The sequence below is a fragment of the Rousettus aegyptiacus genome, unplaced genomic scaffold (genome assembly GCF_014176215.1).
Source record: "Rousettus aegyptiacus isolate mRouAeg1 unplaced genomic scaffold, mRouAeg1.p scaffold_m13_p_1, whole genome shotgun sequence".
Lineage (NCBI taxonomy): Eukaryota > Metazoa > Chordata > Mammalia > Chiroptera > Pteropodidae > Rousettus > Rousettus aegyptiacus.
In genome coordinates this window covers 154,485,686-154,512,068 of record NW_023416284.1, presented here as the reverse complement: position 1 = coordinate 154,512,068, position 26,383 = coordinate 154,485,686, and the positions used below count along the sequence as shown (strand labels likewise).

Sequence of the window (26,383 nt, the reverse complement as noted above, 5' to 3'; positions counted from 1 at the left end):
CTAAAGGGATCATGTTTAATTCACTTTTGTTCTCTACAAGGACTAACACATTTTCTCAGTTTGCACATTGCTCAACAAATATTTATTTTGTGAATGGATCAGTAATACAGGACTCTTAAGGTAAACATAATAGCCATAAGAATTGTGAGTAGACACTTAATTTTCCACATCCCAGACAAGAAATTTTTATTATTATTATTGAGGGTCATATTCCAGTGAACTTTTAAGGTCTGGCAAATTATAACCAATTACTGGTGATTTCATCTTAAGTATATTTGATCACTAGTTGCTACTTTCGTTGAACTAGCAGATCTAGGTAGATCTCATTCGTTTAACCTCAGCTTTATTGATGAATTCCTAGGGGCTGGAAAGCCTGTGAGTTTTCATATAAAGGTTTTTTTTTTTTTTTTTTTTTTTTTTCCTGAAGGATACAGCTCCATTGAGACATAGCCTGATTAGATTCATTGTTTACTATAACTAGAAAAAGAACAAGGGTTGAATGCATGTAAGAATTAGTCCTAAGTTCTAGGGCTTTGGAATTGAGATCAGAAGAATCATGTTGAAAAACAAAGCAAAATATCTGGTATTGTAATTGAATAAATATGTCAATCAAGCAAGTTTCACAAAGGAAATGGGATACTGCATTACCTGCATTATTAGGCTATCAGAGACTTAATTTTTTCCTTCAATGTCAATTGGTATTTTATTTTCTCTGGCATCACGTATGGACATAATAGACCATACCTGGTACATTACTAAAGATGAGTTGAGTGACGAACAGATTGCAAACACATCACTACTTTTAAATCACAGCTGCTGTGGGCCTCGATGTTTTTAATAAAAGACCATTGTTCAGATTATTGGGCAGATAGCCTCTAGGGAAGTATATTCACCAAGTACGCTTTTATGATATTTTTAAGCCATTTCAACAGAGTGCTGAGAGGGCATAATGAAGTTTAATAACATAAGTATTAATGGCTGATACTTACAGCTCTTCAGGGTCACTACATGATCTTTCAATTGCAAGCATTATATTTTTTGGTTGCTCAAGTGTTTTACTTGTGTAAGTCTGCTACTCTCTTGGCTACTAACCAAAAGACATAATTTTATGACAACATTTTAGTGAAATTTCACTATGATTCCCAGTTTTTACAAAAATATATTTAACTTTTTAAAGGACTAGTTAGTTAGATCATGCCTTGTTATTTTTATGTTTCTACTTCATGGAATGTGTATATAATCTCAGTTAGTGCTATACTTTACCTGACTCTGGTCTTCATATTATTTTTTATCCTTGTATTTTTGTACAGTCGGCATCTAACATAATATATTATCAATTCTTATTAGTGAGGAGAAGGAAAACAGACTAAAAATAACATTTACTTTACAGATACGCATATCGTATTTAGCTTTCCACACCTATCCCATGCTAGCATCTAGTTGGAGAATAAGGTGGCTGGAAATAATCTTGTTGTAATCTGTCACATTTTATTTCCTGCCTGTTTCAACATTCTTCCCAAGGTTTATTTCAATTGTATTTGTCAATAACTATTTACTCACCATGATCTGCTTGTGTTTTCATATTGGCTGTATTCTGAGCTTGAAAGATTACTCAGTGAGGATCACATAACCACTTGGGCAGGCGAAAATCCTGCTCCACTATACTGGAGCCAAACTAAATGATAAATCATGATGACCATTGAACTAGTCACTTCATATTTTCAGCTTTTTTGCTGAAAGAATGTCTTCAAATAGAAGTAGTCACTGCATATTATTAATATATTGTTAAATATATGAGTAAGATGATATTTATTATGTTCTTAGATGAAATTATTTTATATAATGTTTCTGTATATTTGAATTTCTTTCTTGATTAGGATAATTATTCACGAAGGATATGAATGAGAAATTGCTTGCAAAGCACATATGTTCTAGATAGCAAATTCAGCCTACTCAGTTATAGTTTTTGATGAGAAATTGAATATCGAGAAAAAAATTGACTTTTTTTTTGCAGGGGGAGGAAGTGGGCATTAATAAAATTCTACCTAAAATTCTTTTTCCTACATTATTCTGGAAATAATAATGTTTCATAAGTGTTTACTGAGTTAATAAATGTTCTGTTTCAGGAACCTATTATTTTGAAAAACAAAGCTTGTTTCTCCCTCATCTGTGAAGCATATTCTTATTATAAAAAAATAAATAAATAAAAATTAGAAATTCAGAGATTATTTTTATTATGTGAATATATTATGGAGTCTTTAACAGTTCCTCTATTATTTAGAAGGTATTATTGCATAGTCATATTATCTAGATATGTAAAACAATGTCATGCAAAAAGCATCTTTATATATTTTATGATAATTTTGCATTTTGGGGGGGCTATCTAGAAGCAGAACTACTACATGACAAAGCATTCTCATTTTTATGACTATTTAGATTCTTCCCCAAGTTGCTTTCCTAAAATATGTTTCCATATTATACTTCTATGGAAGTAGGTTGTTATTTTCATCACACTATTAAGGTCATTTGCTATCATTTTTTTTTTAAATATAATAACTTATTTAACTGTCAAACTGCCTTTGTATACAGACTCTTACTCATTTCCATCTTCAAACATTTTAGGTTTATTACTTCATTGTGGAAGTAAAGTCATGATGCCAACCCATCTAAGGCACATAAATCCATTTACTTGTAAACCGTTAGTGAACATTTACTGTCCTAGGTTCTAAGCTATATAATTGTCAGCTAGAAAACAGTTTATCTATCTTTCATAAGTATCAATTCACAGTTCATTGTTCTAATTCTAATTTCAAAACTCGATTACAGAAGAGGTAAAAGAAAGAACACATTATATAAGAAATAAAATATTTTAGGCAAAAATTTAAGTTAAGATGACTATGTCCTAAAATAAAGGAAGCAAAATACTTCTTGCTTTTATTTTTAAGTGATAGGGACAGATATTTTCATGGCCTACATATTGGAAATAACAAGTTTCTCAGGTCTAAGCTGAACACCCAAAAGCCTAAAAATAAAATAGATGTCTGCTGACTGGTGAATACACATTACTACACAGCAGTTACTAAATATAATGATGTGTTCATCAGTAACCCATGAGCCCAAATCCACCTGTTTGCACAGTTGAAAAAAGTGCATCCTAAATTCATGGACTCCAACTCATTTTTACAGAAACAGATCATATATTTATTCAGCTTGACTTTATTTGAAAAGATCATTAGCTAAATAGGCATAATGTAATCTATGAAAATTATATATGGATATATTTTTTTATATTTTATACTCAAAATTTTCTCACTTCCTGCCTCACATTATAACTCATCCTCTCAAAAACAGAATAACTTCTATTTAAGCCTCATATTCTAGAAGTATATCATGTAATCAATCCATTTTGTTGAAAATAATTTCAGAGTGTATAGACATTTTGTTGTGAGCTAATCAATTTTTAATTTATCTCTTCTGCTTTATCAATAATCTATCTTTTGTTTTCAGATTCCAAGAAAATAAAAACACCTACAGAAGGTATTAGAAGTATTTATTTTTTCTATCTTATATTTGATGAAAAAAATGAGAACCAAGGCAAAGTCTTTTCTGACAATACTGCTGTAAAAAATACTTGACAGCAAGAAAAAATAGGTACTGCATATGTTTACCTTTCACAGTAATTGTTTTCAAAGAACTATTTGCTTGACAAAATGAACGTTTAGTATTAAGCATTTTTTTTACTAAAAAGCATAAATTCAATTACTCTTGGATATACCAACCTCAATTAGAAAGTGAATCATTCCTTTGAGTCTTGAATAGAATCATAACACACCTGGCAAGTGTATCTATTTCTTCTGTATTTCTTTATATGTGTTTATGTGTACAATGTATTTATGTGTTCACATATGTTTAAGAAAATGCAAAGTACAAATTATGTAAAATGGCTAAACAATATAATCAGAGGTTAATTAATTGTCAAGCAACATTTTACAATCAAATTATGGAAAGACCTATGATGATCAGCAATACCTCAGAGCAACATTCACTGTGAAATTTAAGGGCTCTCAAAAGGTGAGGGGTGGGGTCAGAAAATGTACAGTCTGATCAATCTTTTGGGGTACTAAATTTTATCTTTAAAGGTTTTAAGAGCAATGACTTTCTGTTTATATTTTTTTCCAACAGAACAACCCAAGGGAAAAAGTAAGAAAATGCATGCAAAGCATATATTTTTCTCTTTACTACTGCTATTGGTCTGCTGGCATACATAGCTGTGCAGTTTTGAATCTCCCTTTTCTACCTTTTATGCATGTGAACTCTGTTGTTTTTTATCAGAATGAAAGAATACACAACTGGGGTGGGATGGGTCAGAGTAGACTGAAAAGCATGGTAATTATTCTTAGAGTTTTTTTTCAAACTCATGCAACCATCTAATAATATTATTTATAGCCTCACAACCAAAAATATAACTGCATTCCATTAACCAAAACTGTACTATGTTAATGTACAGTTAGTCCCTATAATCTGGTTAGTTCTGGCCTTAGATAAGACTGAATAGAAATTCTTTATCAGACTTGTTTTACAACTTTTTTATGTTTTTTCTTTTTATAATTTATAAATGTTTTGGCATGTTCGCACGATATATGATATTTTGTCCATAACATGATTTTTTCCCACAAACACTGTGAGCTTGGTAGAATACCATTGCTTGGGATCTATATCTTGGGCAGCATCCACCATTGCTTTAATAGTCTGTATTAAAACTGTTTGCTAACAATTAAGTAAAGCTTGATTCTCTGAGGTTATATCTTTTGCATATACATACTCTCCTCTAAAGAAAATAGGATATATTGAACAAATAAAAACAAAAAACCCAACTTAATCCAATTCAATTAGACATTAAAAATCATCACATTTCTAGGTATTTGGAGCTTTTAAAAATCCCAGTGATATTAAAAACATAATTAAAGATACAACAAATCAAAGTATTACATTAAATGAAATAAGTCAAACAGAAAGAAAAATACCATATTGTTTCACTTATATGCAAGTTCTATTTTATTTATTTTACTGCTTGCATGTTATCTTGGGAGTTAATAAGTCAGTCATTATGCCTTCATAACTATAAGCTTGATAAATAAGATTGTACACTTAAGAGATCTATGAGACAACTATAGAAGATTAGATGATATTTTATGTTTTTAAAATACAGTTCTTCAAATTCTTTCAGCATAAACATCTTCTAGTTCTCAAAGAGTATTCATTAAATAAAACTTGAAGAAATCTCTCCATTCTTTTTCTTTAAAAATAGTACTGCGTCTATGTTAATGCGTTTCTTGAAAATCCTCTTTAAATTAATTCTACAAGCTTGTCAAGGCAAAATAAATAAGAATAAAAATGTGGATAATAGCACTTCATATAAAATTCATACTTGCCCTTTATATTAAATTAGTGTTTATTATAATATGAATGCCAATTTGTTCTTGAGGCCAGATAATGTTTTATTTAATACAATATTGACAAAAGTGGGTTCTTAAAATGAAACATTACATGAAAAGGACTCTATGAGAAGCATTTGTCCTATAAACAGAAGTGTGTTTTGCTTCTCTCTGAAAATTCTTTTTCCATTTCACTGTCTTAAATCTGCCTTAGCAAAGCCTTTGTCTTAGATAAATAAATATCTCTTCAACATAAGATTTTACCATAGAAGTCCATATGAAATCTATCTGCATCTGAAAATTATTTAAAAACAGCTACAATAATTATCCTTTATATTTACTTTTGCCACAAATTTATTTCATGTTGGTCTAATATGATAGCAAATTAATTTCTCCCCATCCTTTATAAACTCTATTTTATTTTTCTGGTTTATTATCAATGAAAAATTATAATTCCTTTAATATTAAAAATATTTCCATGCTGTCTGTAAGGGAACTCTGTGAAGGGAAATAGAAGAAAAAAATTTATTTTAAATATGCAATATTAGTCTTTTTATGGCAGTTATTAGTTGTTGCAATCCTGCATTAATATATACATGTTTCTTTGTGTTCGAACAATTAAGTTGTGACACATAAAATGGGAATAATAATATTAACAATATAAATATGTTTCAGAACAGGAAAAGAAAGAAAAACATATGGAACCAGGTAATGGCTTATAAATTCTTCTATCCACTTGATTTCAAGATATTATTTAATTTACAGATGAATGTTGAGTTCTGATCAAATGGCATGAAATGTTTTTTTTTTTTTTTCTTGCTTCATACAGCAAAGCCACCAAAGAAGGAACATTCAGGTGAGTCAGACTGGTGCTGCTGGGTTCTTTTCGCCTGATGTCCAGTGATCACTAATGCTGTGACCTCAGGTGATTAGTGCCATGGCAGGAAAGCGGAAGAAATCCTCCTCAGTCTTTTTTCCAGGTTCTTCACATAGAGTAACACCAATGCAGTTTTAGGAAATGGAAGAAATATGTTATGCTCTTTCAGCTCAATGTGTATTCTGTGAACCAACAGCATCAGAATAACCTGAAAGGTAATTAGCAATGCAGAATCTCTGGTCCCACTCCAGACCTAATTAATCGGAATCTGTAACTTCCTGAGATCCTCAGCGGAATTGTCTACACAGTGTTTGAGAAGCACTGTTTTATCGTTTAGTGTAAAGACAAAACAAAACAAAAACAAAACACAAAACAAGACCGGAACACTTTCTGTAAGTGCATCTGGTATCGCTTTGCTTTTAAAATATGGAATATTTAATTCCACCTAATATCGTCCCTCATTCTAAAGATTAGTTAATAACATTTCTGAAGTACATAGGGGAGTTGCAATAAGCAAAGAGGTAGATTTTGACCTCAATATATTTGTAATCTAATGACAGAAACATTGAATGGATAATCAGACAACCAGAAAAAAACACAAACAAGACTAAAAATGTAGTTACTATAGATATCAAATGAGTTTTCAAAAGGTTTTTAGCATTTAAGCTGCTCTTATTACTTGTTTCAAATGAAAATAAATGAAGCTACTGATTTTTTTTTAAAAAATTGACAATCGTATGCATGTACCACATCTTCTTTATTCAATCATCTGTCAAAGAACACTTAGGTTGTTGCCATGTCTTGGCTATTGTGAATAATATTGCAATGAACTTAGGGGTACATATATCTTTACAAATAAGGGTTTTCAAATTTTTTAGGTAGATACTCTGAAGAGAGATTTCTGGGTAATAAAGAAATTCTATTCTTAATTTTTTGAGGTACCTCCATACTGTTTTATGTAGAGGCCGCACTAATTTATGTTCCCACCATTTATGTTCTGCATCCTCTCCAACATCTGTTATTTCTTGTCTTATTGATAGCAGCCATCTAAAAGGTGTGAAGTAGAAGTGAGCATAGCTTCATATTATGTTAATAAGTCATTCCTCCTATTTTATTGTAGTTAAATAGAAATAGCATTTACTCAATATTATGTAAGTAACCATATAGCTCAACTATACTCTTACCTCTGACACAGACCACAGTCTACCATATTTGTCATTCTTCTTCCAAATTTGTAAAACTTCCACAGACAACCCAAATCCATTTAGGTACCTCTCTAAGTAGTTCTCATAGCGTTACTTCTTTTTATTTTATAAAAACACTTAATAAAATGTTATAATCATATTACTTTTTTTTTTTTTTACTTTAAATAGTCAGAGATTAGGGGATAAAAATTGTTTTTGATATCTTCATTCCAAGAGTGCCTATTATAATGTCAAGGTATGTAGTTGGTACTTGATGGTGGTTGATTGAATGGAAAGAGAAATATTAAATAGGATATTCACTTTTAAAAATTTAATCTGAATGACTTTCAAATAATTTATGATTGAAATAATAGTATCTTTCACCAGTTCCCATTAACATTCATATCGCTTACCCTTTGGGAAGGAATGGTTTTATATATCTTACAGAGAATAGACTATCTGCTCAGGGGTAATATTCTCACAAGTGAGCCATAACGCATATTCTCGCTTATGCACATATGCAGAAAGCTAAAATAAAGCATACAACATAGAAACATATAAACTGGAGAGATAACAGAATGACTCTGGGTGTTATTAGTTTTAAGAGTTTTAGTAGCTAAACATTATTTTCTAGTATTGAACCCAACAAACACAATAATTTAAATGGCTTTAAGTTACTATCTTTTCATTTCAAGGTGTGATAATACTGTGGCAGCTTAACAATAATCAGCTTTATTTTACAAATTGAAACCATTGGATAATTTGTCAATTTACTTTATTCTTTACATATCATTTTATAGACTTTAAGAAAAATTCATTGGCTTGTATATATAAAAAAAACAATTGGATTCTTAGATAATTTGGAATAGAAAACTGAGTTGTGAAATGAGCATTTTATGTTGGGAGAAAGTATATGAATATTTAAAAAAATCTATTGTTCATGACATATATGTAAAGCATATCAAAGAAAATGGCACTTTGTTATATTTTTGCTTCTCCAGATCTACTTTTTTCTTTAGTTTCCAAGGTTATGATACAGTCTTTTTAAAAGTGAAAATAACCTTAAGACTGTTAGAGAGAGATAAGTTGAGTTATAATTAATTTAGACCTTATTTTTTCTTGTCTTTAACAGCACCAAGTGAAAAACAAGTAAAAGCAAGTACGTTGAATAAGACTTAAAAAAAAAAAAAAAAAGAATGAGAAAAGCATATCTCAGCAGCTTACTCATTTAAGTTTTCTGCTATAGACAATGCTAATGCTAATTTTTAAGACTGGCTTACAAAATGCTTTTTGCTATTATTATTTGTTGCGTTGAAATAACATGCATAATTATTCAACTTTGTATTTTCTGTGAATTCTACCTTATTAAAATGTATCTAGAGATTTTTCATTTCTAAATGTTTATTTGTCCAGATCTTAACCTGTTTTTGAGTTGTTTCCCATTTTGCAGAAGGTTAAATGATCTCTTCAGTCTCTTAAGCACATAGGACTTCATTTTCCTAATGATTAATCACTTGATCAAACCACTAGGCAACATAATTTGTGAAAGTCATTTTGTCATAAATAAATGAAGTCCCCAACAATTTCATTAACTACTTCTATTATAATGTCATAATTTCTTTTTAAGGTTTATATCCTCAGATTATAAATATTGACTGATAATTATATATTCCGTGGCATTTATATCAACAGTAGTTTTTGATACACTTAGGGGGAAATGCTGGGTTTTTTTCTGTCAGTATTTCTCAATTCAATAAAATACCTAACATATTGTGATTAAAAATTATTTTGGCATAGTTACATGTATTTCATTTTAGAAAAAATATACTAAGATTTGTATATAAGATTTATTGTTAAATCACAGTTATATGCCTATTGTAATATATTTGTGTTTCCATTTTGGATTAGAACCCTTTAAGTATTAATGATTGTGCTGTTACATAAAACAAATTTTGTTTGGTTTAGTGCTAGATTTTTGAGACAGTGAATGTATCAGAGAAAAATTAGAAATATAATATTGGGTAGCTTCTTCAAAATGTCTTTTTACAAGATTACAGACGAAATGTTCATATAGACAGGGTAGACTTTGAGATAGGTTTAACATAATTTTAATTTTAGTTGAATATAAATTTTAGTTAAATATAAATCTGATTGAAACTCTATATTATAAAATCTTTAGTATACTAATACTTTGTAGAAATATATGATCAAGAAAATATATAAAACAAAACTGATAATTTTACAACATTAATAAAGAAATTTCGATTGAAAATTACTCTGAAAATGATCATTTTTATCATTAAAACAATATATAGATAAAAATGTTTATTTGTAATTTAAAAAATCCTTGTAAGTTCTGTTGTCTATGTAACAAACACACTCAAATCAACCTCTGAAGAATCAGCATCATTTGTAGAAAATTAGTTAACTAGGTTGCCAAGTCATCTTAGAGCCAATATAAAAGTTTCAAAAACTTAATATTCAACTAGCTGTGTGGTTGACAGATTTGGACTTAGAGTGAGAATTATCCCTCAATATAAAAATTAATTAGAGATAATTCATAAAATGTAACCAACAATTTTCACAACTGAGAACTGGTTGTTTTTTTTTTTTTGGCTTTTAAACCATACAACAGAAATATTTTTACGTGGCTTTTATATATGGTGGGCTATTTGTAAAGTTAATACCTAAGGTGAAAATTGCATATTATTACAAATACTCTTAAAATTCCTTAAATCACCCATCTACTGTGGTGCACAGTTTTGAATATATAACCTTAATACTCAGAATATCAATTTACATCATTTTAAACTATGAAAACAAATGAGAGGTTGAGTTCTATAGTTTAATTAACATCCATTAAGTGTCTATATGATATAATTCCATAGTATTAAATTTAAAAAGATAGGTGAGATTGACTGGGTTAAAGCAAGTCTGTGGACAGTAAGAAGTAACTTGTTATTTGTATGCAATTAAAGGAAATAACTAGAATTTGGACTGAGTTTGTAGTGTAAAATTATTTGTTCTAAGTTCTGGGGAAACCAAAATCACTACCAAAAAAAAAAAAATGCTGGAGGATGCAGAAAAGCTTGGAGACCATTATTAATTCAGAGTGGAGGTTCTCATGGTACTATAAAAAAAACAACAACAGGGGGAAAACTTTCAAATTCAATGATTTAACTCTAAGAGAGGGAGAACCTTAGTGCTTTCACACGTAAAATTATGTGTCAGAAATATGTGGATGAAGGTAGAGTAGCTTGGACCAAACAGGGATGACAAACCTTGATTTATAATTTCTTAAAGTCAACACAAATTCCTTTATCATAGTACATACAAAAATACCTCAACACACTCAGTTCTCCTCCCGTCAGTCCTCTGCACCCATTTCTGCACACATTGGATAACGACATAGCTATAGAGACTATAATTAGTCATTTCCAAGCAGGGAGAGGACCAAACAAGTAGAATTTTAGGCTCCAGGGCATCTCAGATATTTCACACTGTCCTTAGTAAATCTTCCAGAAGGAATGTAGTAGGCAATGCTTCACTAATATATTTAAAAACCTCACCCTCTTTTTCACATAGAAGACTTCAAAGACCAGTGTTCCTTAAGACCTTGGGAAGCACTGAGATGCATCACTTCAGTTTGTACCAAGGACCAGGAACTCTGATCGTGTATTTCATGTGCACATTCAACCAGCCAGTGGTCAGTTTGAATTTTGAGCAATGAAGGCACCAAGGATGAGATAAGGGCCAGAGTATAGTCATTTTTAATAGTGGGCTTAAATTTATATAAAGTGGCTACCGTCAGGCATTTTTCATCTGTATATTTTAGCACTACAGTAGATTTTGTGGTCTGCTCAGCCACCAAGCCTAACTATGTTCATCAGCCTAACTACATTTCAATACCTAAACATGTAAATTAAAGTCTATCCCTTAATCTATAGGATCTATAGGATCATCCAGGAGAAGTCAGTATGCAGACTTTAAAAATAAAGTCCCTTTGAATTTGTCCAGTTATATAACAGTAGAAAAATATTTGAAGAAAATGTATTTTTGTTAGAAAAGTAATATGGCCTTTTGGACTCAGTTTAAATAATCTGCCATGAAAATTAGTGGAGGAAAAGATCTATGGGCCTGAACCAGTAGACCTACTATTAAATGGGGTGTGTCTAGACCACAGATGGCATGACAAATATGACCATGTATGTCAGTCCCTTAGGACAGTCTTGGTTTACTCACATTGTTCAATAATAATTATTAATAGTATTTCCTTTTACTTGCTCAGTTTAGATAATAAATTATATAATCGCTACCCAAATCACAGATGATACTGACAGAATGAACTCAAAATAGTACAGGAACACTGCCAGGTTGATGGTTTGGGAGGTTTCAGTACCAGGAAAAATAGAATATGAGAGACGTGGGACTGACTTAGGAATTAGAGCAAGATATGCTTCTTATTTAACCCTATGTATAAAGCCAAACTTGGTATCCTGGGCGACAGCCCCAGATTGAAAAATGCCATTGTTCCAAGCTCAAGAATATTCATCAAGGCCATTCAAAAAGATCCAAGCTAAGCATAGGTCAGGACGAAGGAGAAGGAGAGGATTTCAAATGGGAAATCAGGAGTAAATTTTAGTATTAGGAAAGTATAACAATAAATACAGAAAAATAGCTCTACAAAGTATGACTACTGAGATAGTACAATGTGTTCCAAGTCTTAGGAATAAAATAATCTCCTGATATTGTGTTTTAAAGGGTAGAATGGTATTGGTCTAGATCTAAACAAGTTTTCTAATAGAACAGGAATAAAAGTGACCTAAAACAGATCCCTCTTGAGCAAAAATCTAATATAAGAGTGAGCGACCATTTCAGACAGCTAGAGAATCAACAGATTATTGTTAAATGTTGCTAAAGTAGGTGTTATTCATTACCAAAAAAAAAGTATTCCTATTTCATACAGTTTCAAAATATCAGTTCCATATGGTTCAGGGACTTAATTGATAAAGACAAAACAATGCATTAAGTCAAAAAAAGTTTAGGAATATATATTTATATATTTTCTTGAAGCATGAGAGGGTTTAAAAATTTTATACAAATTCAAACCACAAAAAAGACTGATATATCTTATTACATTAAAATTAAGAACTTCAATTAATCCATACACATCACAAAAAGAGATAAAGTTCAAGTTACAAACTCAGAAAAAATATTTGTAGCACATATAAATAATGAGACGAGTAGCAAAAATCAAATTACTCAAAAAGTAAGAATACTACAAGACAAAGAACTTGAGTGAACAATGGGCAAAAAAAAAAAAAAAATTGGTTAAAAGATATAAGCAAGGATAAAAAAAAAGCACAAATGACCTATAAACATTTCAAAACATGTTCAACTTCTTAATATTAATGCAATAAGATAGCATACTATTTTACACATATTAGATTGACCAAGGATGGGGAAAAATGATTATTCTGATAATAGTGATGATGTGAAGCAATAGACACTTTAATAAATACACTGTTGGTATGAAAGTAAAATTTTTAGGAAAAAATTTTGGCTTTTATTTAGAGAAGTAAAATGAGCACATTCTATCACAGCCATTTTACTTATAAGAAAGTCCTTTCACATTGCATAAGAAGATATCTACAGGAATGTTCATAGCAACATAATTTATAATAACACAAAATTGGACATGACCTAGTGTCTATTGGCAGGAGAATGAATATACAATTTGTAGAATATATAAAGAGTAGAATAGTGTACAGCAATTAAATAAATCAACTACTGTTACCCAAAGAAATATGACTTCTATAAAAAGTTAAACAGTGTATTTGAGCAAACAGTGATTTGAGCAAACAGGGCAGCAGAAAACCTGAATAAATATTTAAGGACACTCCACCAGCAGATGCTAGCGCAAAGGTTTTTATAAAGATGAGGAAGCAAAGCAAAGCAATTATTTGATTGTCGATAACATAAATTGTCTCATTTGGGAAAATTTAGTTATGTAGCTATTGTTGTAGTTGTCCTCGAATTCCATTTTCTCAGATTTGAGAAATCTAGTTGACTCTGGCTTTGATTTGTTTACACAGATTGCGAAAGACACTAGAGCTCCTCCTGTCTAACAGCCTCCTTGTGTAACTATTTTACCACTGAATCTCAACACAACGTTTGAAGAAGTAAACCACAACAATTAAACAACATACTTCATATATAAAGTTCCTACTAAACAATATAATTTTATCTATATAAAATGGCCTTACCTTTGTTTAAAGATAAATACATGTAATAAAACTTTATAGAAAAATAAAATAATTAATACTAACTTTGAGATAAATGGAGAGGCATGCAGTGATGACAGGATAAGTAAGAGGTTTCAAGGACCTTGACAATATTGTATTTCTTAAGCCGACAAGGGGTTTCAAAGATGGACATTTTTTATTGTCACTCATTAAAATGTTCACATATGCTATATGCCTTTATGTCTTTTCTTTACACATTTTTTACAATTAACCAAGTTTTAAAAAGTAGAGAGCGAGAAGATGGAAGTGGTGATATCGAGTGTAGCAGCTTCTTGGAGGCTGTGGTGGACCACAGAGAGATGAGTTAGTTGGCCTGGGGAGACGGAACACACAGAGGTGAAGGATGTGGTTGCCTGAGTTTATAAAGCATGACATATTACGTTTCTGAGCTGATGTGAGAGCATTTGTAAAGTGGGACACTGATGAAGTAACAGATAGAATCAATACTTGGAAGAACACTGACTAGGTGAAAGGAGAAGAAAATCAGGGAAAAAATGGAAGAATCAGTATTAGATAGGAGCAGGAACTGATACCTCTGGAACTGGAAAGAATACAAATTGTTCTGGTATGTGCCAGTGAGGTGGTGATAGGGTGAGTTAGTCCAGTCTGCTTCTGTTATCTCTGAATTTCCCAACAGTGTCTTGCCTCTGTGTTGCAGGATGTTGGAAGTTTGAGGAAGGAAGGAAATGCTGGTAAAAGTTCACCAACTCATTCTTGTTTTCCTATGGATGAGCAAAAACTTTAACTTTAATTAGCCCTGATCTGAGGTCCAACATTTTGTACTAAGACCAGCATTTCAAATTATGTCTTAAAGGCAGCTCTCTTGTCTTCTTTTTTAATTCTCCAATCTCCCTCTCTGTCTCTCTCTCTGTCTCTCTATCTCTCTCTCTGTCTCTCTGTCTCTCTTTATCTCTCTCTCCCTCCCTCCCTCCCTCTCCTCCTCCTCCTCTTTCTTCATCTCTGTCTCTCTGTCTCTCTCTCTCTCTCAGCAATATTTAAATGGAATTTTTCTACTATTCTATGGCTAATTTTTTATAGTATAAAGCTCATCGAGATCAAATACTGCTTGCTATCCCCATAATTAAAGGCTAAACAAACAATGACCTTTAGAGTCCTCTTCTCCATAACTCATATATTGTTTGGGATTTGAATATAAACGAATACATTGGTATTCCAGCGTATTTTGGGGAATAAACTACTGTCATTTGTGATCACTAATTATATGAGCATACAATTTTAATACTGTGTAGTTATATCTTGGAAGAGAGTTTCTGTATTACTATTTAAGGAAGTTCATTAGTTATAAATAAAATATAAGCACATTATATTTTGGTTTTCTTGGCTGCTTGCTTTGCTCTCAGGTGCCACATGGTTTATCTTTTGGACAGTTTTAGTTTTGTCTGACTTATAATACTATATTGACTTGGCATCTCTGATATTCATTTTTCATTTTTTAATATCTGAATTTGCAGAAACTGAACGAGCCAAAGAAGAAGTTGGTGCTGCCTCATTTAAAAAAGGTAAAGACAGCTTAAAGAAAAAAATATCATGACTAAAACTTATTTCTGCAAAGGTTTCTAATGTAATGTATTGTTTAGTGCTTATAGAAGAGCTCTATTTATTGATTTTATTATATCATTGATATGGAAACAACCCACTTTTCACAAGATTTATAGTATCTAAATTAACAAGGTTTTGTCTTCAGTGTTCTAATGACAATGGTTTTATTCCTTTAGTGTCATAAACTAAAACTAGTCATTGCAGTTCAATTGCAAGTTAGTTTTTGAGAAACTGAAGAAATGCAGCTGCTCAAGCTCAGTAGAATCCGGATCATCTGGCAAGCATTCAACTTCAATATACTGCCTTAGGTAGTCAGGGCTCGAACAAGTAAAATTATATAAACAGTGTTCATTTTGTGCAAATTAGAAAATGTATTCCTTGGAATACTCACTTAAGAAAAATTTCATTTTAAGAAACATATTCTAATGTTCGAAAATTAAGTTTTCAGTTATTTTTCTTGTCATGTCTAGTCAGAAACAACTACTTATGTGAATATTAGAGACCTTTAAAGAATATATTTTTTACCTTTATTTTTTTTCAATTACAATTGATATTTAATATTACTTTATATTAGTTTCAGATGTCTAGCATAGTGGTTAAACATTTGTTTCATTTATGAAATGATCTCTCCTGATTAGTGTAGTAGCTACCTGGTACGATTCATATTCATTACAAATTATTGATTATATTTCCTATGTTATACATAACAATCCTGTGACTGTTTTGTAACTACCAATATGCACTTCTTAATCCCTTCACTTTTTTCATCCAGGCTCCAAACCAACCCCCCACCCCCACCCCCAATCTGGCAATCATCAGTTTATTCTCTGTGTCTATGATTTTGTTTTCATTTGTTTTGTTTTTTAGATTCCACATATATGTAGAATCATATGGTATTTGTCTTTCTCTGTCCGATTTATTTCACTTAGCACAATACCCTCTTGTTGCTGCAAATGGTAGGATTTCAATTTTTTATGCCTGAGTAGTATTCCATTGTAAATATCTACCACAACTTCTTTATCCCATTGTCGAACGATGAGCACTTAGGTTTCTGCCATAACTTGGTTATTGTAAATGGTGCTGCGGTGAACGTAGGAGTCCATATGTCTTTTTGAATTAGTGTTTTGGGGTTTTTTTGGGATAAATACCCAGAAGTGGAATTGCTGGGTCATAAGGTAGTTATATTTTTAATTTTTTGAGGGAACTCCATACTGTTTTCCATAGCGGCTGTACCAATTTGCAATCCCACTCACAGTGAACAAAGTTTTCCTTTTCTCCACAACTTTGCCAACACTTGTTGTTTGTTGGTTTATTGATGAGAGCCTTTCTGACAGGTATGAGACGATAGCTCATTGTGGTTTTCATTTTCATTCTCCTGCTAATTAGTGACCCTGAGCATCTTTTCATATGCTTATTAGTCCTCTTTGGAGAGATGTCTATTCGGGTCCTCTGCTCATTTTTAAATTGAATTGTTTATTTTTGTGGTATTGAGTTGTATGAGTTCTTTAAAAATTTTCGATATTAACTCTTTATCAGATGTGTCATTGGCAGTATCTTCTTCCATTCAGTAGGTTGTCTTTTTCTTTTATCGAGGGTTTCCTTACTATTTAAAAACTTTTTAGTTTTATGTAGTCCTATTTGTTTATTTTTTTCTTTCGTTTCCCATGCCCAAGGAGGTATATCAGAAAAAATATTACTAACAGCAATGTCAGAGTGTTCACTGCTTATATTTTCTTCCAGAAATTTTATGATTTGGGGACTTACATTTAAGTCTTCAATCCATTTTGAGTTTATTCTTGTATATGGTGTAAAAAGGTGGTCCAGTTTCTTTCTTTCTTTTTTTTTTTTCATGCATCTGTCAAGTTTTCCCAACACCAATTATTACATGTATTATCATTACCTCATTGTATATCCTTGCCTCCTTTGTCATAGATTAGGTGTGGATTTATTTCTGGCTTCTCTATTCTGTTCTATTAATCTGTGTCTGTTTTTATGCCAGTGCCATGCTGTTTTGATTACTATAGCCTTATAGTACAGTATAGTTACAGGAAGCGTGATACCTCCACTTTGTTCTTTCTCAAGATTGTTGTGGCTATTTGGGGTCTTTTATGTTTCCATATAAATTTTATGATTACTTGTTTTAGTTTAGTGAAAAATGCCATTGGTATTTTGATAGAGATTGTTTGGGTTCACTTGTTTGAGACTCTGTGCTTTCTGAATTTGTATGTCTATTTCCTTCACTGGGTTAAGAAAGTTTTCAGTTAGTGTTTCTTCAAATAGGTTCTCAGTTCCTTGCGTTCTGTCTTCTCTTCTGGTACCTCTATGATGCGAATATTGTTATTTTTGATGTTGTCCAAGAGGTCCCTTAAATTATCCTCATTTTTTGGAATTTTTTTTTTTTTTGCCATTCCAATTGGGTATTTTCTATCTTGTCTTCCAAATTGCTGATCTAATCCTCTGCTTCTTATTTTATTTTTCATTTCTGATTGGTTCTTTTTTATGCTTACTATCTTTTTGTTGAAGTTCTAACTGAGCTCAGCTGTTCTTCCCCTAAGTTCATTAAGTATTCATATAACCAGTGTTTTGAACTCTGTATTTGATAGGTTGCTTGGCTCCATTCTATCTAGTTCTTTTTCTGAAGTTTTTTCCTGTTCTTTCATTTGGGACATATTTCTTTGTTTTTTTTTTTTTTATTTGGGCCTCTCTATGTTGGTTTCTATATATCAGGTAGATCTGCTATGTTTTCCAGCCTTAGGCAGGTGGCCTTATGTAGTAGGTGCTCTGTGGGGTCCAGTGGTACTGTCTTGCTAATCACCTACACCAGGTGCTCCAGGAGTGACCCTTGTGTGGTTGTGTGTGCCTTCCTATTGTAGTTGAGCCTTGATTGTTGTTAGCATGTCAGTAAGTGGAATTGACTCCCAGACTGACCAACTGTGAGGATTGACCATACCCATACATATGAGTTGCTGTGTGAGAGCTGACGCCGCAGGGCAATGTTCACCCCAGTGTGATTGTGTGCCTGTTGAGATCACTCTTTGGGTGTGCCACTTGTGTGGCTAATCAAGTGGTGCTCTGTTAAGATCTACTGTCGACCTCTGGGTGTATTGTTTTTGGATCTGTTGGGAAGGGCTCCTATGTATGGCTAGGTTAGCCACGGTCTGTGACTGCTCTATGGCTACCTGGTAGGAGCTACAAAGCTGTCCATGTGTGGTCGCTGCCTGAGCTGGACTTGTTGATATGTGGGAGAGGCTATGCAATGAACTGAGGCAGTCACAAGTACTGAGCCTGGGAGAGCTCAGCAAAAGGCCCAGAGTGCTCCCAAGCATGAGCTGCTCGTTGGCTGCCCATAAGGCTCAGAAACTGACAGAGGCTTTGTGTGATAGAAAAGTTAGGTACTGCAGGGTCTCAAGGAATTGCCAGGGTAAAGGGAGCAGATTTTACCCATTCAATACAGATTCAGATTTGGTGCTAGTGCTGAGCCTGTGGCCACTTGCAAAAGCCTCAGATCACACCAAGGCTAGCCACTGCCTGCCTTGAGCCCACAGACACCTGAGACTTGTTTATGAAAAACTTCAATTCAGGCTGGGGCTGGTTGCCCACCACTGGAATTTTCTCTGGAGGTACTCAAGTTGAGGCCTGTTGATTATTACTGAAAAAGCCTTCTGCTGAGAGGGTTGGGTGGGACTGGTTCCCCGGCAATAAAATTGCTGTGGGCAATTTGCAAGCTGGGTAAGGTGGACTCTCAGGGAGTCACCAGAGTAGAGAGGATTTCACCAGGCCAATGCAGATTCAGTTTTGGCTCAACATAAGAAAGATGGTGCCTACTGGTAGGCTGCACAGGAAGAGGGCTCACCAAAGGGGCAATGGGAACAATCCCTTCAGCCCTCGCCCTGAAACCACAGAACTCAGTCTTTCCTTGTATATCTCTGGCATCTCCTGAGCCTGTCCTTCCACCAGAACCCAAAGTGAGTGCCTGTGATAGAGTGAGTCTGTGTGTGGGCCCTTTACGAAGAAATCTGGATTTCCAGCTTGCTTCTATCTCACCTGGAAGGTCAGAATTCCCATTAATTTCCACAGCCAGCTTTTGTTGGGACTCCTCTACCAGCTCTGGAACCCTGTGCTTGGGAGCTCTGGTATGGGGCTGGGGCCCCTTGCTCATCCAGGGGTACTTCCGTAGCTGATATATCCTTCCTGATGCTCAAATGCCACATACATGTGCAGGACAAGCTCATTTCACGTCTCTGCCTCTCCTATCAGTGGCCTCTTTTTTATATCCTTAGGTATAAGAGTTATATTTAGCTAGTCTTCTGGTGGTTCTCTAGGTTGATTGTTCTATAATTTAGTTATAATTTTAATATAGTTCTTGATGGAGGCAAGCACAGCTTTTGCACACCCCACCATCTTGACCAGAACCTTTCTAAATATTTCTTGAATATATTTTATTCTATTTATAACCATATTTTTTATCTTATTTCACATCTTCATTATCTTAGGTTTGAGCCACTGTAACGATCTCACTACTGTTCTCATGCCTTTATTTTTATTTCACTAATATTCAACTTACCAGAACTGTCCCCAAAAGTAATAGTAAATTATAAAAGTCATGAAACTGAATACACCTTAATATAAAACTCTTTTCCCCAGTTGTCCATGAAATAAAGTATTAGTTTGTTAAAATGACATGAGCCCTCCTAGATCTGATTTTTATACTCCTTTCCAACTTCATTTTTAGATATTTATAGACATTTCCTGTTTTGTATGCCATGATAATATATTTTTTATAATTCTAAATTATAAAGATTATTGGAAGAGGGTAGCAGAAGAGATGGCCTCGTGAAAAGATTGAGTAGTTAGCATTATCTGAGAAGTAATGAGAAGCTTCTCTTTCCTGTCTCTCTACCATAATATATATACAAGGACCCAGTAGATTTAATATTTTATTTTTCAGTCAGGAATTTATTCCACTGTTTTAGGCATTGACATCTCCAGGAAATAAGTCTTGGGCAGGTAACATTACATTCTTATACCCCTGGAAATAAGTTTGTCATCCTAAGTCTACAGGTCTACATTCCACAAGTAATATATGTATCATGGGTGAGATTTCAAACTGCATAATAGTTTCTTACCACTCCTCACCTCTTTGCCAGGATTCTGACATACTTCACCTTCAAATAAGCCTCACTGCCCAGGTACAAGCTCCTATTGCTAATGCGCATACATTAAGAGTTGTTGAGGGGAGAGAAAGGAGATATAGAATTGTATGGGTGAATGGGGTCCTCAAAGAAAATTAAAGGGAAAATAGTAAAATAAAAGCTTGGAACTACAAAAAAAACAACTTCTCCATCTCACAGTTTAGCTCCAGGTTATGCTAATCCAGTGTTACCTTCTAAGAACGTTAGCTACTTTGTTTCCTTCACATTAGCTGAGATCTCTGAAGAAGTGCAATACACAGCTACCTTTTTTTTTTTTTTTTTTCCTAAAAGTAAACCTCAAAATGGAGAGCAAAGAGATTTTTGCACCAAAGGAGATTTCAGGGACCCTGTGGTCCCTGAAAAATAAATTGAAAGATAGATTGATTAAGGTCTTCTTTTGATTCCAAGCAGTTAGAAAATCCACTTACTTAGTTGAGCTGTTTAATTTCTAAAGTTTACTCTCCATAGAATTAGGCTTGGTGAATTTTACCTCAGAACCGTAAATGAAAGGATCATCATTTGATGCAAAATGTCTCCTTTTCTGTATATATAATTGGCATTTTCAGTAGCCTTTTTTCAGTGACAGAAAATAGTGCTTTAGGGAATTAACCTCCTCTACTTAATATAAATGTAAGGAATTATGAACTCATCTTAGAAAAGAAAAACCTTAGTGTTTATGTATAAGTCATATTTAAATCATTTTCAAAGACATTTACTTTTCAGAGGATTAAAATTGAAAAATATATATTTCCTGTGCAATATTTATAATGTTTTCTAAATAAAAGAATTATATATAAGACTATATACAAAGAACTCTATTATAATTACAATACTCAGTGTTTTATTGCACATTGATTTGAGAAAGAGCATTCATGGAGGAGACTAATATATTACACATCTTACTAGCTCCCTAAAACATATATAATAAAGTCTAACTCCTTAGTTTTAAATTCAAGGGCGTCTGTAATTTGGCCTCATTTTCTATTTTGAGATTATTCCGTATCTCTTCTATGGGAACCCTCTGCTCTAGCTAAACTTGTTTACTTTCCTCTTGGTGCAGTTAAGGGTTTTCTGCTCCTTTGTCTTTTTTCACATCTTATTGGCTACACCTAAAATCTCTCAGGAAAACCACTAACACCAAAACTGAGCTCTTTTCTTTCTTCACTTGAAATATTTATTATCAAAACATCTCATTTGTTAATTAATACATTTAATCATTAAGCAAATATATATTAATAATTTGCAATGTCAGAAACAATATTAAGTGCTGTGAGGAATGTAAGCAATACATTTCCAAATATACCATAGGTCAGATAAAAAGTTACAGCTGAATTTTGGAAATATGTTGAGCTAATATATGATGAAAATATTACATTGAAATTTGGGATGCAACTAAACAATGTTTAGAGTAGAATTTATACTCTTTTAAAATATTCATCAAAAAAGGCTGAAAGTCTAGGAAGCCAATGTATATGTTTTAAACACGGAATGTTAAACACAAAGAAGGTAGAAGGGAGAGAAATTAAAACTGTACGAGCAGAAGCAAATACAATAGAAATTAAATAGTACAATAGGGAAAGTAACAAAATTAAAATTAGATTCTTTATAAAAACTGATAAAATTGATAGACCTTTTTGAAAACTTAAGAGAAAAGAAGAAAATTCAATATCAGAAAATAAAAAATGTGCATAATTAAAGATCTTATAAATATTAAAAATAGAAATATTTTCTAACAAATTTGAAAATATTAATTAAATTGATATTCTAAATCCATAGTTATAATTCTTCACCAAAGAAAATTCTAGCCAGATAGCTTTACCAGAGAATTCTTTCAAACATTTAAGGAAAATTAAAACAAATTTTGCACAAAACTTTTCAGATATAGAAAAAGAGAAAACATTCGCTTATTTTATAGAACTAGAATAACCTTGATGCCAAACCTAACAGGAACTGAAAAAGAAACACACAGGCTAATTTCTCTTGTGAACACAGAGGTGTAGACCTGAGCACATCAAATATGATAATATATGTGAAAGATAAAATGCAATCAAGTTGGTTTATTTCAGGAATGCAATTTCAAAAGGAAAAAAAATCAATGTAATTAACCAGAATAATAAAGTGAATAAATAAATGCATTATAGTAGACACACTGATATAAATCATCACTAGAGTATAGAGAAACTTCCTTAATCTGTTAAGATATATACAAAAACCATGAACAAAAATCATACTCATGAAAAAAGGTGAAAAGATTTCCTCTGAGAATAAGAGCAAGAAAGGATGTCTGCTATCACCACTATGGGTACACATTCTACTAGATATTTCAGCCAGTGGAATAAGGTAAGAAGAAATAATAGGTATAAGAATAGAAAAGTAAGAAATAAAACTTATTACTCAGTGATGAAATTAATTACTTGAAGAATTCAAAAAAATCTACAGATAAACTATTATGCCTAATGAGTGAATTTTAAAAGCTTTCTATAAAAAAAGTATTCTCTCTCTCTCTCTCTCTCCTCTCTTCCCCTCCCCGCCCCCACCTCTCTCATTTATGACATTAAATTTTTAAAAGAATCATGGCCACTTACACTGCTGATATTTTTTATTCCTCTGATTGTTTCTTCAAAATACTATTTAATACATTCTCTATATCCTTTATTTGATTAAATTAAAAATGAACTCTTCGGCTTAACTGGATTCCAATTGGATGTTTTTAATGTTTTAGCCAGAATAATTCAGAAATGTTACTATATACATCATATAGTACAGATCATGAGGAAGCACAGAATGTCTGGATGTCCTATTATGTAAGAATGTTTCAAAGTTTCATAAATGAGTTGTTAGGTTTGTGTCAACCATATTTCTTCATTTTAAAGTTGAATTCTTTCTCCTTGCAACTCTCTTGGGTAATATTTGGGTATAATTGCAATATTCACTCCTCCATTAGAGTTCTTCATCTGTTAAATAGTTGTTAATATCTGCTGGATATCTTTACTTGAATCAATTATTTCAACGGGGTACACTGATTTTGTGTGAATTATTTCTACTATTTTGATATATAAATAGGTAAACAATGAAGATCTCACTAAGACCAATAAGTCTCAGAGAAAGCATAGTTCAAAGGAAACAGTGCTTAAATGATAATCTTATTTCTCTTTTGTTTACTTGTGATTTGGGATGATTTTATTTAATATTTATATAAATCTCAAGTATGACTACCCTGTCCTTTCAGTTGGTTAAGCTATCTATATTCAGACTGAATTTAAAGAAAAATCTAGTTGACACTTACAAGACACTAAACGATTTCAGCAATAACCTGAAATTTAAGTTGATTAATCATAGTCATGTCAAGTGGAAATCTTTGTAAAGCTTGCTTATTGAAGCAGAGTATAAAAGAATAAAGTAGAAAAGTATGGAAAAACTAGTCAAAGACAAGTGATTCTCTTCTCTAATTCCATAAGATTAGATTTAAAATAGGTTTCAACTGAATTATAAAGAAGTAAGAAATGTTGAAAAACTTTAAAATACTTGTTTAAAAAAAATTGACATTGAATGGGTTAAAAATGCTTCCTTGTGTGTGTGTGGGGAGGAGCAGCATTTCCATGAGAAACTTTTACTTAAAACTTATCTCTGCTTTGCAGCTGTACCTGGAAAGAAGGAAGAGAAAACAACCAAGACAGTGGAGCAAGGTAAAAAAAAATGAAGGAGATTGACATTATCTTCTTTAGAAAGACAACTTGAGGAGGAAAGCCCTGGATTCAGACAGGAGGAAGAGAATAACCTTTAAATCTATTGCTCTCTATCACTGTCCTCACACGTTTTTCTGCGCCAGGGAGAATGTGAGGCAGCGATCTGGATTTTTGTTCTTTTGTATAACTAAATGTTGAATATAAGTTCAGAACAGGAAAACTCTGTAGACTGCTTAATTACACCGGAAGAAATGCTGAAAATTGTTGGAAATAGGGAAATGATCGGGGAAAACTGGTAGGCATTTTTCTGTTTGGTGGGTTTAATGAAACTTGATCAAAAATAGTTAAAAGAATAAAGATGACACAATTCTTTTTATGCAAAAAAAATTTTCTATTGATTGAAAAATAATATGTGAAAGTTAAAACAAAGGAAAAAAATTAAGTTATTTGAGTTTATGACTTCAACAGTTGATTCTCCTGAGGTCTGAAATTTTAATTTTATAAGTCATAATGTATAAATAATACATTTTATTTTTATGCATCTATATAATAAATATATCACTCCAGAATATGCTTCAGAAAAATGCCACAGCACAGTGGAGTTAAAACATTTAAAATGATGTTGGGTATTTTGTTAGAGCTCAGCATGCTAATTATTCTAATTGTTGTCCTTACCCTCAACTCTTTTGCTTTTTATATATTATAATATTATTTATTATAATAAATAAAATCTGAAAAAGCAATAGTTTTGTCAAGAATAAAAAGTCAAAGAATCTCCCCTCTTAAATTTGAGATACAATTAAGATTCTAATATTGGAAATTTTAAATTTTATATATATATATCTTCAAAAAATCTTTCAGTCTCTCACATTTCAGATAAGCAAACCAAGGTTAAGGATTTAGTTAACTTAAACAGTCACTGATTTATTTCCTTGGGCTTTTCTAAATAAAAACAACATTACAATCACATTTAAAAAGTTTACAAATTTATTTTAGCTTCTGGGGTCTACTCATAATTTTAGAATTTAATATGTTTCTATCAAGTTCTTTTTGAAGTGGATATTTTAGTCTCTGAAATATAAAGTAGAGGTGTAGGAGTATTGGATCCTAATTTTAACTTGTTCACTTAGGCAAGATTCTGAGCCTAAATTTTTTCTTTAATAAATGAAGTTAATTTTATCTGACCTGCTTATCTGACAAGATGTGGAGCCCAAAAAAGAAAACATGTGAAAGCATATGAAAAATTATAAATTCCTAGATTGTTATATAGTATTTATTTAAGCATTTTCCATTATAAAATCAGCTTCAATGTAGGTGAGATAAACTATCAAACCACTTTGATTTCACTGAGCTTCATTGTTTTTTTTCCTGTATTATAAAAGTGTTAATTACTCATCTTATGGCTTTTGTAGATGGGTATAATAGCCACAGCATATTAAGAGAAGTTTGATTAGAATATAAAATGGCCACGCTAATAATAATACCTAACAGATAACTGATTTAAGCACAAATTGTTTATTTCTTTTTACCTGAATGTTTTATTAGTTCTGTAAATTGATAAGAGATTAGAAATGGCTCTTTGAGATGTGAACTTAACTTCAGGTGATTTTCTAATTCATTTTTTTAAATTAACAATACCTTTTATACTATGAAGAGCTTAGGCTTTTGGCTTATGAAAAAATATGAGATTATTTCAATGGCTTTTTTATAGTGACTTAGTAAATCAGTTCAGTTTTAAATATTGTAAAGCAATGACTTCATATTTTTCAAAATAAAAATCATAAGAAATAAAGTATTTGAATAACTGCCATATTTTTGAGATGGTAGATCTAGAGTAATACTTTATAGAAAAAGTATCTATTTGTGATTTTAATAAAGCAGAGAGTTTATGTGAGAATAAATCACTGATATTCTATAGATTTCATCATAATATTTATTTGTAAGATGATGCTTTAAGACTGTTATGTACTTTTCTTTCTTATGTAGATTTTAGTTATCTTCAGAAGTATAAATAATCTTAACCTAGCTCATAATACATTGAAGTACAATTGAATACTTTATGAAGAGTTATTTTCATTCATTTAAGTTTGAACTTATGGACTTACACTAGGAAAAGAACCCTATAATTTTCATAATTCTTTATG

The 26,383-nt window shown here is 31.9% G+C and overlaps 1 protein-coding gene across 1 annotated transcript in view; it reads left to right on the top strand.

Moving 5' to 3' along the window:
- The window catches only part of TRDN (triadin), a 227,335-nt gene extending 202,913 nt beyond the window's left edge, over window positions 1-24,422 (top strand). The window contains exons 15-21 of the mRNA XM_036221435.1: window positions 3,508-3,537; window positions 4,183-4,200; window positions 6,111-6,143; window positions 6,265-6,291; window positions 8,629-8,655; window positions 15,274-15,321; window positions 24,192-24,422. Of these exons, the coding sequence (XP_036077328.1) occupies window positions 3,508-3,537; window positions 4,183-4,200; window positions 6,111-6,143; window positions 6,265-6,291; window positions 8,629-8,655; window positions 15,274-15,321; window positions 24,192-24,253 (245 nt within the window). The 3' untranslated portion in view covers window positions 24,254-24,422. The remainder of the gene's footprint in view (window positions 1-3,507; window positions 3,538-4,182; window positions 4,201-6,110; window positions 6,144-6,264; window positions 6,292-8,628; window positions 8,656-15,273; window positions 15,322-24,191) is intronic.
- Window positions 24,423-26,383: the final 1,961 nt, after the last annotated feature.